At 40.9% G+C, this 15,744-nt stretch overlaps 1 protein-coding gene across 1 annotated transcript in view; it reads right to left on the bottom strand.

Annotated features, from left to right (window-relative positions):
• The window catches only part of LOC124710084 (tyrosine-protein phosphatase non-receptor type 13-like), a 242,409-nt gene that overhangs the window by 107,039 nt on the left and 119,626 nt on the right, over positions 1-15,744 (bottom strand). Inside the window, exon 7 of the mRNA XM_047240895.1 lies at positions 13,035-13,173. Within this exon, the coding sequence (XP_047096851.1) occupies positions 13,035-13,173 (139 nt within the window). The remainder of the gene's footprint in view (positions 1-13,034; positions 13,174-15,744) is intronic.

Genomic DNA, 15,744 nt, shown 5'->3' with positions numbered 1-15,744 from the left:
GTTTTTGTTGTCTGATTCTGATGAAGGCCTGTTTGGCCTAAGGCTATGTTTGACAGTCTTTTTGTTGGACCTATCTGCAGCCCAACATCTCTGCTATATGGTGGGTAGCAAGTAACCTTTTCGTAATATTGTCATTATTCCATCCTGAATTTTCCTTAATTATAGTATTTTTTAATGTCTGTAATGACTGTGCAAAATGTCTACCAGATTATGTCTAATGCATCTGTCTGTTGCCATTGTTAGTAAGTAATCAATGCATCTGGCTTTAAATGATTTCAATGCATTAATATTTTTGGTGCACCTAATATCTAAGAGCTCACTTCCTTCATATTCACATTTTATTCATTTCTACATAGTACGGTAATGTTCCACATTGTATTTTCTCTTTTTTTTAACTTTTTATTTTTGAGCATAGTACTCAAAGTCTTAATTTTTTTACTATAAATCAGACTTCCATTAAAAGAGTTTTAATTTTTGAGTACAATCTATCTTCTGAACCAGGAAATGTCTCTCTTCCCCGAACAAGATACTTATTGGTATTGTCCACCTCTTGTCCCTGCTTCGAATTACCTTTTACCCATCTTTCTCTCTACATTTCTAATCTGCATTATTCACAAATCTTAAACAACTGAACCACAACAAGACACACTCACTGCAAAAATATCAGATATATTTAAGCTAATGTTGTGTGTTGATCTAATACCACATAAAATGTACATCAGGTAACAGACATAAATAGGGTCGCAGATAGGCACAACAAAATGCTCTCACAATTACGGCTTTCGCGACCATTAAGGCCTTCATCAACAATAGACAGACACACTCTCTCTCTCTCTCTCTCTCTCTCTCTCTCTCACGCAAATGCAACTCGCACACATGACTGCAGTCTCAGGCAACTGAAACCACACTGACAGTGTGGTTTCAGACTGTAGTCATGTGAGTGAGTTGCGTTTGCATTTGCGCGCATGTGTGTGCGTGTGTGTGCGTGTGTGTGTGTGTGTGTGGGCATGCATATATGTCTGTCTGTTGTTGACGAAGGCCTTAACAGCCAAAAGCTATAATTGTGAGAGTCTTTTTGTTGCACCTATCTGCGACTGAGCATCTCTGCTATATGGTGAGTAGCAACTTTCCTTCTCATAATACTGTTACATTCCATCCTGGATTTTCCATTGTTTGATAGAAATAAATAGGGGGAAGAAATAGGGAAAAAACAGGCCCACAAGGCAACAAAATAATCAACTACAACAAACTTATGGTTCAGAGAATGAATTGTAAATGAGTATCAAGAACCACAAATGCAAAAGTCTATGGCTAGATTAGAGAACAAATGGAGATAAGCAGTCACTTTCAAAATGTGCACACTCAAGTCACTGGCTTCAAGATTGCACAGCATTGTCCAAGTTCTCAAACTTATTTTGTTTTTTAATCTCATCAATTTGATGACTGTTCAGATTATAAAACTTAACAAGAGCAACAGAAATAGCATTTTATGTGGGGATTTTAACACTGACTTTCTACCAACCAATGGCAATCATAGAAAGTTAGAAACATTGATGTCTTGTCTTGTCTTATCTTACACTCAATGATTTCATTCTCAACAGAGGTAAATGACTGTAGCAAGACTGCTGTTGACAGTGTTTCTCTGGACCCCACATAATAATATAAGTAAAAATGTGGACTATCTGATTTTGATGATCAAATGGTGATCTTAAAACTTGGCAACAGGAAAACAGTTCATGTACACACTCATGTTATGCATATTAGAATAATAAACAATGAATCCACGAATATGTTTAGAAATGGTCTACAACAGTTTCCACCAAATACAAATCAAAACTAAATCAAATGTAGGTAGATAGAAAGACTGGATAACATTTGGGATTAGAATATCATGTACCAGAAAAAGGGATATCTACCTATAACAGACAAATAGTACACACAAAGCAGTGAAAATACACTACATGAGATACTGTAAAATCTTAATCTGTGTAATCAGAAAGGCCAAAAACGTGCGTAACGTACAGTAAATTAACAGGTTAGACAATAAATCAAAAACCACGAGGAAATCATAAAATCTGAAACAGAGACAAAATCCAGAATGAGATTTTCACTCTGCAGCGGAGTGTGCGCTGATATGAAACTTCCTGGCAGATTAAAAATGTGTGCCGACCGAGACTCGAACTCGGGACCTTTGCCTTTCGCGGGCAAGTGCTCTACCATCTGAGCTACCGAAGCATGACTCACGCCCGGTACTCACAGCTTTACTTTTGCCAGTACTTCGTCTCCTACCTTCCAGACATTACAGAAGCTCTCCTGCGAACCTTGCAGAACTACCACACTTTCAGCTGTGAGTACCGGGTGTGAGTCGTGCTTCGGTAGCTCAGATGGTAGAGCACTTGCCCGTGAAAGGCAAAGGTCCCGAGTTCGAGTCTCAGTCGGGCACACAGTTTTAATCTGCCAGGAAGTTTCATATCAGCGCACACTCCGCTGCAGAGTGAAAATCTCATTCTGGAAACATCCCCCAGGCTGTGGCTAAGCCATGTCTCCGCAATATCCTTTCTTTCAGGAGTGCTAGTTCTGCAAGGTTCGCAGGAGAGCTTCTGTAAAGTTTGGAAGGTAGGAGACGAGGTACTGGCAGAAGTAAAGCTGTGAGTACTGGGCGTGAGTCGTGCTTCGGTAGCTCAGATGGTAGAGCACTTGCCCGCAAAAGGCAAAGGTCCCGAGTTCGAGTCTCGGTCAGGCACACAGTTTTAATCTGCCAGGAAGTTTCATATCAGCGCACACTCCGCTGCAGAGTGAAAATCTCATTCTGGAAACATCCCCCAGGCTGTGGCTAAGCCATGTCTCCGCAATATCCTTTCTTTCAGGAGTGCTAGTTCTGCAAGGTTCGCAGGAGAGCTTCTGTAAAGTTTGGAAGGTAGGAGACGAGGTACTGGCAGAAGTAAAGCTGTGAGTACTGGGCGTGAGTCGTGCTTCGGTAGCTCAGATGGTAGAGCACTTGCCCGCAAAAGGCAAAGGTCCCGAGTTCGAGTCTCGGTCAGGCGTACAGTTTTAATCTGCCAGGAAGTTTCATATCAGCGCACACTCCGCTGCAGAGTGAAAATCTCATTCTGGAAACATCCCCCAGGCTGTGGCTAAGCCATGTCTCCGCAATATCCTTTCTTTCAGGAGTGCTAGTTCTGCAAGGTTCACAGGAGAGCTTCTGTAAAGTTTGGAAGGTAGGAGACGAGGTACTGGCAGAAGTAAAGCTGTGAGTACCGGGCGTGAGTCGTGCTTCGGTAGCTCAGATGGTAGAGCACTTGCCCGCAAAAGGCAAAGGTCCCGAGTTCGAGTCTTGGTCGGGCACCACAGTTTTAATCTGCCAGGAAGTTTCAGAGACAAAATATTAGAACAATCAGGGGTAGCACAATTGGGTATCACAGTTCATAGAAATTGGGACAAGTCACAACAATATGAAAAGAGCAGCTTCTGAATTCAATAAATTTTTCTTCTCTGTTGTCAAAAACATACAAACATAAAACCTCAGCCTCCCTCAGAAGGCTTTTAAACTACTTAATGACACTGCACTTCAAATTCACAACACCCAACAAAATTATAAAAATCTAAAGATCCCTAAAAGCACCAGCTCTTCCGGTTTAACAGAATATCTAAAATTATGTGGTGACTTAATTAGCAACATACTGTGCTATTTATGTAACCAATCTATGCAAGCCATGCTACAGTGATGCCAATACACAAAGATGGCAAGAGACATGTCATATCTTCCAATTAGCCTATCTCAGGCTGCCTGTTCTACAAAAATATTTGAGAGGGCAGTGCACGGCAGGCCATATGAAAACATAACACAAAACGACTCACTGACACCCTCCCAGTTTGACTTTCGCAAAGGGCTCACCTCAGAGAGAGAGCATTATTCAGTCTCACAAAAGAAATTGTAGATTAAATGAACTGTAGATGGTATCCTGAGATGGTTTTCTGTGGTCTTGCTAAGACTTTTTACTGTTTAAAACATATTAGTATGAAAACTCCCACACTGAGGCATCAAAGAATGTAACAGTTGCCCTAGCAGGTGCAAGTAAATCAATAAAATCAGAATTAAGAACAGTGTTCCCCGAGATGCATTCATTGGGCCACTGATCTTCTTAGTGTACCTCAGCGACGTACCAGCATCAGTAAATAACAATGCAAATATAGTAATGTCTCCTGATGATACCTGCATCTTGATCAAGGGCATGAAATCCTCAACACAGATTAAAACTGAAACAGTAACACAACAAGTATACAAATGGTTCACAGGAAACAGTCTGTCATTAACCTTCTCAAAAACAAATTTAATGCTGTTTCAGACAGCAAATAAGAAGCTACAAGCTTTTGAGATAGGTATCTGTGATCAGAATAAATGAATTTCTAGAGCGATAAGTTTACTACAAAATTTTTATGAACTTCCAGCATACTAGAGTAGCTTGGGACAGACACTTCTGTAAATCAATAGAACGAAAAACCAGTTGTGATGAAGAAATCTGGGATCTTTTTACTTCTTTTCTTGTTTTGCCATCTGCCTCCTTAAATTCATTATTTTTAATTTTTGACTAATTATCATTAACATACATGAGTATAATCTGCATTTTCATAAAAGAGAAAGGTTGGCCCTCAGTCTTAAGGAATACCACCACATCTAATTTTTTTGCTTAGTTTTATGTATGTCATCAATTTCCTAATTTATTTTGACTATGTCTAGTTAGTATCTTTTGTTATGGGGTGAAATCAATAATTGTTTCATGGCTTAAATTCTACTGTTAACTTACAAACAAATATAAATTGTGTACTAATTATAAACATTTGGAAGAAGAACTACTAGCATTCTTAAAGTATTTATTTGGCTGAACTCGAAAACATGTTAGCAAAGCCAGCCCTTAATTAATTCCAAAATAATTACCAGGTTTGTCAAAAGCATTGTTTGCATAACCATATCTGTTAATTTCATGATTTAAACAAATAATTTGGCCCAACCTTTGTGGTGGAAGAAACTGTTAAAAAGAACCTATTTTTTATGTATTCAGTTAATTTAATGAGTTACGTTTTAATAGTAATTTCTGACACTTAAACATCAAACAATGTATAAAGTATCAATTTTTGTCTCAAGACAGTCAGTCCAAGGCCGATTTACAGACAGGAAATCTGTGTCACTTAGAGTAACAATAATGCAGTGGAATTAGAGTAACACAAATAGCCCACGTGTTAGAACAATGACAGTGTCTGTTCAGTAGTGTCACACGTACCGTATTATTCTGCACGAACTGTGTGCTTAGGTTTTTATAGCACACAGATGTTCAACGGTAAACTTTTGCAGCAGTATGCTGACGTTTGCCTGCAAACTATTAATGAGGCTTATCAAAAGTTTACCAATAGTGAACTGGCTGTATAACTGTGTAATATTGTGGGTTTTCACTGAAAGCAAAGAACTGTGAAATGCAACTGTGTAACTATCGCCTACATCATTTACAGTAGTCAGTGTTGAACTTTCACCCCCCATTTTTCAGCGAGTATAGCATGCAGTGTGTCGACACCGAGGACTACCAACGAAGAAATAAAGGAGGCAAATGTCGCACAGTACAAGTTGCAAATATTTTATTTTTCATTTGCTGACTAGTTTCGAGCCAAGACCCCAAAAATGGCTTTCCAAAGATGTCAAAAAATGTGTAATGCATGTACCGTACACGTAAATGCACTGTAAATGTACATTACACATTTTGTTATGTTGGTTTGAAAATGGGTCTCGGCTTGAAACTAGTTATCAAATGAAAAAAAATATTTGCAACTTCGACTTTATTTTTTATTTAGCACAAAATGTTTTGTATTATAAATGATGTAATCCGTATGCTATTTTATGTAACATTGTGCATCTTGTATGTATATTCTTTGTATTATGTTTTTCTTGAAATGAAAACAAAGTAAATATTCCAGAATTCGAATCGAAAACAGCTGCCAACATGAGAAACGTAGAAGTAAATATCCTCGGAGTAGTGAAGCAACTTAAATCACTTAATAGAAGCAAATCTTCTGGTCCAGACTGTATACCAATTAGGTTCCTTTCAGAGTATGCTGATGCATTAGCTCCATACTTAACAGTCATATACAACCGTCCGCTCGACGAAAGATCCATACCCGAAGACTAGAAAGTTGCACCGGTCACACCAATATTAAAGAAAGGTAGTATGAGTAATCCACTAAATTACAGGCCCATATCATTAACATCAATATGCTGCAGGATTTTGGAACATATATTGTGTTTGAACATAATGAATTACCTCAAAGAAAACTATCTGTTGACACACAGTCAACAAGGGTTTAGGAAACATCATTTCTGTGAAACACAACTAGCGCTGTATTCACATGAAGTGTTGAGTGCTATTGACAAGGGATTTCAGATCGATTCCGTATTTCTGGATTTGCGAAAGGCTTCTGACACTGTACCACACAAGCGGCTCGTAGTGAAATTGCGTTCTTATGGAATATCGTCTCAGTTATGTGATTGGATTTGTGATTTCCCATCAGAAAGGTCACAGTTCGTAGTAATTAAGAGAAAGTCATCCAGTAAAACAGAAGTGATTTCTGGCATTCCCCAAGGTAGTGTTATAGGCCCTTTGCTGTTTCTTATCTATATAAATGATTTGGGAGACAATCCGAGCAGCTGTCTTCAGTTGTTTGCAGATGACGCTGTCATTTATCGACTAATAAAGTCATCAGAAGATCAAAACAAACTGCAACATGATTTAGGAAAAATATCTGAATGGTGCGAAAAGTGGCAGTTGACCCTAAATAAAGAAAAGTGTGAGGTCATCCACATGAGTGCTAAAAGGAACTTGTTAAACTTCAGTTTCACGATATATCAGTCAAATCTGAAAGCTGTAAATGAAACTAAATACCTAGGTATTACAATTATGAACAACTTAAATTGGAAAGAGCACATAGAAAATGTTGTGGGGAAGGCTAACCAAAGACTGTGTTTTATTGGCAGGACACTTAGAAAATGTAACAGACCTACTGAGGAAACTGCCTACACTACGCTTGTCCGTCCTCTTTTAGAATACTGCTGCGCAGTGTGGGAACCTTACCAGATAGGACTGATGGAGTACATCGAAAAAGTTCAAAGAAAGGCAGCATGTTTTGTATTCTCTCGAAAGATGGGAGAGAGTGTCACAGAAATTATACAGGATTTGGGCTAGAAATCATTAAAAGAAAGGCATTTTTCGTTGTGACAGAATCTTCTCACGAAATTCCAATCACCAATTTTCTCCTCCGAAAATAGTTTGCTGACACTGACCTACATAGGGAGGAATGATCACCATGATAAAATAAGGGAAATCAGAGCTCGCACAGAAAGATATAGGTGTTGTTGTTGTTGTTGTTGTTGGTTGGGGTTGAAGAGACCAAACAGCAAGGTCATCAGTCCCTTGTTTCAAATGTGTTCCATTCGGATAGTGTGACATCTCAGAAAAGTCAGAACAATAAAAGGGAAAAGGCTAAAAAATGTGAAAGGCCAGTCATGTTGTCAATGGTAAAAACAAAATGAGGTAAGTCAGCAAGAGAGCAAACCCAACACTATTCTAGAGGCAGGAAACATCCCACCTCGGAAGCAGCACAGGCAAGACCCCTGCGACTTAAAAGTTGCAACCGCTAAAATGGAGAAGTGTGTATGGGAAAAGGAGACTAATCAACCCTAAAAAATGATAAAAACAGAGAAAAAGGGGAAGAAAAGAGGATCTCGGCCAGGGAGGAGAGTCGGGAATCTCCAAACATGGCTTACAGTGGGAGACACCCCAACACTCGCCACCCTGCCCCAACTCCAGAGAGAGATTAAAAACCTTAGAACTGAGAATAAAAGCCCCTTTCCTGGAGGAAACCGAGAACCAGGTCGACCATTCGGGAATCGTAAGCCATCATCAAAGGTAAAGTGTGGGGGAGTCTGTACTTAGCACGCAGAGCCAAAAGAAGGGGGCATTCATCCAAAATGTGGGCTACTGACTGGAAGGCTCCACAACCACAAAGTGGGGGTGGCTCATCACGCAAAAGAAAACCATGGGTCAGCCTGGTATGGCCAATGCGGAGACGACACAGTGTGATCGAGTCCTTTCGGGAGAGGCGAAAGGAAGAACACCATGGGCCTGGTGTCATCTTAATCGAACGAAGTTTATTAGACAGGGAAGTAGCCTCCCAAGAGTTGGCCCATGATTGTGCAAAGTGGGATTTGATGTGAAGCCATAAATGCGCTGCAGGGGGGATTACAGAAAGCAGGGGTAAGTGACTGCTCCCCCAGCCAAATGATCAGCGAGCTCATTACCCGGGATACCCACATGGCCAGGGACCCAAAGGAAGTCAACGAAACAAGCAGCACGGTGAATATCAGCGAGATGTTTAATAAAGGTAAGGGTCCGGGAAATTGCCATCAATTCCGCAGTAAACACCCCACATGTAGGTGGCAGCAGATGATTTTCCGTTCCAACAGAGGACGTGAAGGAATATCCCACATGATCAACAGATTTAGAGCCATCAGTGTAAAAAACAACAGCATCCCGAAACTCCTGTAAAATTCGGTGGAAAAAGGAACAGAATACCATCAGGGGGATGGAATCTTTCAGACCTCGGTGGAGATCCATCCGAAGTCGAGGCCAAGGAACTAACCAAGGAGGGGTGGAGGGGAGGGAGCGAGGGAGACAGGACAAAGAAAGAAGCTGAAAATCATGGCAAAGAGACGCAAGGCGGAGCCCAACCGGTAAACCCGCCCGAGGGCAGGAATCAGGTGGGCGACATCCATGACCTTGGAACAGGATAGAATAGGAAGGATGAGTGGGAGAGGAATGGACAGCGAGTGCATAAGACACCAGAAGCTGGGACCACCAAACAGAAAGGGGGGGGGGGGTCCCAGCTTCAATCAGGAGACTATCAACAGGGCTAGTAGGGAAGGCACCGGTGGCCAAACGGATACCACGATGGTGGACTGGATCCAGCACGTGCAGTGTGGAAGGAGCAGCCAAACCATAAACTTGACAACCATAGTTCGAGCGAGACAGAACTAAAACACGATAAAGACGGAGAAGGAGGGAACGGTCTGCACCCCAAGAGGAGTGGGCAAGGAAGTGAAGGACATTGTGTTTATGGAAACACCCTACCTTCAGAAGTCTGATATGGGGCAGCCAAGTGAGCTTGTTGTCAAAAAGAAGACCCAGGAAATGAAACTGTGGGGCCACAGGCAATCGTGCATCAAGATAGAGCTGTGGATCAGGGTGGATCATAGTACGGCGACAGAAGTGGACCACTCACGATTTTAAAAGAGAGAATTGAAACCCATGTGAGAGGGTCCATGAATGACTGATGGAACAGGAACTGGCGGATAAAAATCGGGAGTGGGCCCCGAAGACCCCACTGATGAAGTGTAAGTAAGATGTGATGGCGCCAAGCCGTGTCATAGGCCTTGCGACACCTGGAGAAGATGTTGCTGTTGTGGAGCACTGAGATGTTGAAGCAGTTGGTTATGAATGGAGTCTGGGCCAGGGGCCGTATCATGAGAAGAAGAAAGTGCAGAAAGAAATTCCCATTCAGTAAAGGTTCGTTGTAAGATTTTGACTGACAAGGGATAAAACATAAGGTGGAAGCTTCAGCACGAGGTTTCCGGTGAAGGAAAGCAGCTGGATAGGAGGCTGATGCTGATGCCACTGCAAAATGCATCGCAAGATGTTCCGCAAGAATTAACGGGTCCGTACAAAGGCCATCTGGGAGGTGAAGGCCTGGGAGGGTGGACAGCCGATGGCAACCTTGGAGAGAGCAAAGTGTAGCCCATACCCGTGACATAGGGACAGCAGAACTGAGGGAAGAAACAAATCATTCCCAACATATCCGTTTGCTCTGTTTCATTAAATAACAGGCTTTAGCACGAAGCCATTTAAAGGTAATAAGGCTGGCAACGGATGGGTGCCTCTTAAGGTGTTGCAAAGCGCAACGGTGATCACGGATGGCAATGGCAATGGCTGTACTCCAGCACGGGACTTGCCGGCAACGAAATGGTCCAGATGAGCGCGGTACAGCAAGGCTAGCAGCATGAACAATCGCATCAGACAGGTCACGTAGGACGTCATCAATACAACCCGACAAAGAGGGAGAAAACACGACCTGTGCAGTGTATAGCGGCCAATCGGCACATTGGAAAGACCAACGAGGTAACCTGTCCATCGGGGAGTGGGAAGGGAGAGAGAGAATCAATGGGAAATGGTCACTATCACAAAGGTCGTCATGTGGTGACCAGTGTAATGAAAAGAGGAGAGAGGGAGAAGAAAGAGAAAGATCAATGGCAGACAACGACATGAAAGAAAAGGTGGAACGAACTAGGAGGGCACACGTTGGAGACACTAGGTAAGGTGCTCTTCCCCAAATGGCTCACACTATGGAAGAGAAATTTAGTAATGGAGGTCAAACCCCAGAGGGGGACCAGGGAATGCCAAAAGGAGGAGGTGATTACGCAATAAAGCTAAATTGCAAAACCAACATAACCAGGAGGATAGTGGGGGCCAACATAAGCAAGGACACCAAGAGAGGGAGAGGAGAGGGCGAGGGGGAAGGAGCAAGGAGAGGAAAGGAGGGGAAGGGGAAGGAAATGCAGCCCTGGAAAGAAGGAAGGCTGCAATAGCTTCGGGCCCCAAGCTCGCCACGCGCGTATCCACAAAAGAGTTGTGAACCCCCTGGGGGGATAGAGGTGTTCATTCTTTCTGCGCACTATACGATATTGGAATAATAGAGAATTGTGAAGGTGGTTCACTGAACCCTCTGCCAGGCACTTAAATGTGATTTGCAGTGTATCCCTGTAGATGTAGATGTAATTTTGTTTACCTTGTATCTATACGGTTTACAGTATTGTTTTCTTTTCTTCTTTTTTTACCCATACAATGTTCTATATTTCAACCAGTCATAATATTACAGTATAAGCTTTGCACATAATGTAATTTAACAGGACCAAATAAAAATCAATTAAGCACATTAAAAGAATTCTTTTGTTGAATGACCTCTGCCATGATATTTCAGTCGATTTGCAAGGTGTGTGGTGAGTCAACACTGCACTAAAAATCATTTTTGCATGTCACAAGCAGTTTTGTAAGCACCAGTAAACATTGAAGAAACACAAATGCAGTTGTTAACCAACAGATCATGCCAAAACAACATCAATGAAAGAAGATTTAAAAGTGGTACCTAAGGCAATGATACAGATGACAGAAAAAATGCTACACACAACCATATCATTAGTTTCACAGATCTTGAATTAAGATCCAAACAGACTGAACCTGTGTGTAACATTTTCTCAACATGGTCAGACTTCGGAGCACATGTATCGTCAAGTTGAGTCTTGTCAGGACCACTATCCACAACTGACAGTAATGAGAAATTTTACACAAGATTATCACTAGTGAAAATCCTGAATGGGCTGGTGAAACACTTCAAGATTGAAAAATTTAACACTTATAAGTCAATAGAGAAGACTTTCAGAATTTGATGAGGAAGATCATATTGATAATGTTCTTGGGTAACTGACGTACTTCACAAAGAATTTATGTCTCCAGGTAGAGCAGTACATATAGAATTCACACAAAATGTTAAAATACTTGTTATCTTGATTCAGATGAGTTTGCCCAGATTTTCTGATCTTTCCCCAATTACACAGATGCCTCAGCTTACCCAGGAGCAATTAATCAGCTGCACCTCTTGAGGAAACTGAAAAGTATAGTACCAGAACAGTACCTTCTAACTGTGTACTATGCAATGTTCCACAGCCACATCATTTTTGGGCTGTTGTTGTGGGGCCATTCTGCAGACTGCAAGAATGTGCTTTTACTGCAAAAGAAAGCAATGAGGATCATTACTTCAAGCAAAAAAAAAACAGACCACTGTAAACCAGTTTTCACCAGGTTAGGAATTCTGACTGTTTACAGTCAGTATATATTGAACTGCCTCTTCCACATAAAGAGAAACCATGATATTTACAGAAAGAGAAATGAAGTCCAGAAATACAGCACTCGCGACAAAGACTGTATCAACACGCCAAAGTGTTGATTAGCAAAGACACAAAACAGCTTCCCAATAGTGGCCCTAAAATTGATTAATGCTCTACCTGATCACATTCCATCTTTAGCATGGGAGCAGTTTAAAGCTACTATTCTGTGTAAGCTAAAAGAGCAACCCTTCTACAGTATTGAAGAATTCTTCTCTAGTAATAGCATAGTGCTTACTTGAGCTGCAGCTCAGTTATGTGACTCCAACAGCAAACGTTATATTTAATTTCATTATGTACTTTTATCTATTCTATAGTTGTGATATTATTGAAATCTAATTTATAACTTAAATATGTCTTGCAGTATGAAATTACTATCATAGTAGAGCTGTATGCATGTATTTTGATAATGTTGTATCTTGACACTCTCTGTCTAGCTGTGGCTGGTGAATGACATAGAATTGGTAATAAAGGTAATAATAATAATAATAATAATAATATCCACCAGTACATCAATGCAATACAGCTACATCCAAACTTATATATACAACTACAGAAATCTGTAATTATTGACACTTGTTCAATTACCCAAAAGTTCCTAAATGCAATGTAACGTATACCATACAGTTAAAAGGAAGTCACGCTTGATCAAGATCCGCGTCACCTTCCATTTTTAACCAGACATAACGTCTGAGACAAGAAAGAAATAATAATAATAATAATAATAATAATGTAACTTGCTGAAACGCAAGTCTCCATCACTACATCATCCAATTCAACACAAATCATAAGGATGATCCATGTAAGCACATGGTGGGATCGTAAACTTGTGTTAAGCAATGGATTGCATCAAATGAATGCAATTTTGAGGAAATACAGATTCAGAATTCTTAGGCCTTTGATTTTGAATTAGTTATTGCCTTAGCACAGGAAATTGTGGACAGCACTGTGTATATGCACTATAGTAGCAATAAATATATCTTTAAAAATCATACTGTACCTGCTGTGTGTAATCTCCAAATTCTGCCTGCAGTGCAAGTCCTGCCATAGAGATGTGAGTCTTCAGGTCACAAACTAATTGCTGCTCAAGGAGATTTCTTCGAAGCTGCAAGTACAGCATATGCTTCATTGACCAGCTCCTGCAAAAGAAAATTTTATTTGATCACCCATGCATTTACGTCATACCCTAGTGTAAGGCACAAAAAGAAGACCGCTATACATTTTATGTTTCAGCCTAAAGGCCTTCTTGTAAAGTAGCAAACACATGCACATTCATGCAAGCACAACTCACACAATTGTGGCCACTGTCTCTGGCCACTGAGGCCAAACATAGAGTAACTGTGCCTGATGGGAGACACAATCCATGTGTGGGGGGAGAGGGGGTTAAGGGCGAGGGGGGGCAGGGATGGGGGAGGAATAGCAGGATAGGAGATACGGATGGGAGAGCATGTAGTGCTGTTTGTGGAAGCATGTAGGGATGTGGTGGGGACACAGTAGAGCTGCTAGGTGCAGGAGATTTAAGGGGTACTGGAGGGTCGGTAGCAGGAAGGAAGAAAAAAGGAGAGAAGTGGTGGAGATGGCAAAAAGAAACTAGCTGGTGTGTTGGTGGAGGAGAAAGCTGTGCAGTGCTTGAGTGAGAGTAGGGATGAACTTTGTGTTGGGCAGCGTGTTCAGCAACTGGGTGTCTAGCTTGGCCACAGTTTGTCAGTGGCTGCTCATGTGGGCAGACAGCTTGTTGATTGTCATTCCTATGTAGAAAGCAGCTTAGTTTGTAGATCACAAGACTGCTTTTACAGTTAGTCCTACCTTGGAGGGGATAGGTGATGTCTGGACTGGACTGGAGTATTTGGTGCACCTAGCTGTCCCACCCCATCCCCAAAATGTCCCTGCATGCTCCAACAAACAACACCACACCCTTCCCTACCCCTATTTCCTATCGTGCTATCCCTCCCACCTTCCCAGCCCAGCCTCCTCCTTGCCCCCACCACCAATGGATTAGTTCTCCCACCAAGTGCAGTTACTTGCAATCTGGCCTCAGTGGCAAGAGACAGCAGTCATATGGGTGGCAGTTATGCTTGCATGGATATGTGTGTGTTTTCTACTTTAGAAGCAGGCCTTTGGCCAAAAGCTTAAATGTATAGCAGTCTTTTTGTCATACCTGTCTACCACTCAACATCTCCTCTAAATGGTGAATAGCAATCAATCCTTTTCATAATATTGTCGTTATTCCATCCTTGATTTTCAATTTTCTGATTTCCTTGTAAAAGTTATTTATCCTCTCTCCAGACCTCCCCCCCCCCCCCCCCAATGAGTTGTTATTGAGAAGTTTCACAATAGTTACATATCTGCTAGCAGCATATTGAAGGTTTTCTTATTTACTAATACTCTCCAGCTTCCATTTTGAACTTCATATGACAACCATTATTTTTATAATGTACTGTGAAGCAATATGAAAAATAATATACAGGATGTAATAGGTATAAGTGCAGATACTTTCATCTGTGGTACCTTAATATGTACACACACCAGTGTGTTGGTTGTTTTTTCTCTGCATCGAACAGTCTTTCCACAAACATGTCACAAACTTTATGACTTGATGCTTTCTTCATTTAACTGGACCACTAAGAGGACTAAGCCTTTAGGTACAGACATACCATTTTGTGTCCATGTGTCTACACTCCCAATACCTAATGTGCTGTTCAAGTGAAAATAAGCATTAATGGCTTGCACAAGTCTGTAGGCTTCCACAAGCAATGTCATTTTGGATTAAACAATTTTGAGTATTGGGTTGAGTCATTGTATGCTACTAAAACAACCAAATTGCTGATGTTTCAACTGACTCAACCCTGAAGAGGACTGCAGTAGATCGGTTGAAATGTCAGCAACTTAGTTGTTTTAGTAGTTTATAATGATGTGGCCAAATACCCGAAATTATTTTATCCAAAGTTAATGGCATGCTCTTGCTAAACAAGTACTGCTCCTAATGGTTTAATTATTAGTCTGCAAATAAAGTAAACACTGATGTAATGTTGTTCAGTACACAGTCTTCAGTCACAAGCAGAAATGTCTGCACCTATATCTGTTACACTCTGCATACCTCAAGATCCCTGGAAGGATTTATACATAATGTCCAAAGCAGTCAAGCTGCATTTTGTGAAAGATTGCTACCTCAGTTTCAACTGCAAATGTTAGAAATTAGAAAACAGTTCTAATTCTTAAGTAATATAATTTCACACAAACTACAAGGAGATACTTTACAGCATGTCTCACAAAGATATCACCAACTATGAAATAAAATAAATGGTAATGATAAATGATAGATGGTTGCACAAAGTGAAGTCCTTTTGGGAATGTCATAAAAAGTGGCTATAAAATGTCATTCTTCATTCAAAATTTCTGTCACAGTTTTGTGTATATTATACAAGTGACTAGCATTGCACATAGCCATTCATTTTCAAACCAGCTCTGCACAACATTACAGTATTAGGAAAACATGTAATGAAACAACATTAACATGATATAACTAAAACAGTTCTTCATAGTACAGTTAACATTTTTTGATTTTAACATACCTGCTGTTAGATGCTTATCAGTGCAAAACATCACTGACATACTTGGGCAACAGACGTGGTGGTAATCATATTACAGCATGATACTTTTGATAGGGGAAACAGTACTGACTGTGTGTACTGCAAACAAGTTCCCATCAA

This window comes from Schistocerca piceifrons, chromosome 1 (genome assembly GCF_021461385.2).
Source record: "Schistocerca piceifrons isolate TAMUIC-IGC-003096 chromosome 1, iqSchPice1.1, whole genome shotgun sequence".
Taxonomy (NCBI): domain Eukaryota; kingdom Metazoa; phylum Arthropoda; class Insecta; order Orthoptera; family Acrididae; genus Schistocerca; species Schistocerca piceifrons.
The sequence above is the reverse complement of the archived record's forward strand: the minus strand, read 5'-3'. Positions and strand labels throughout refer to the sequence as shown.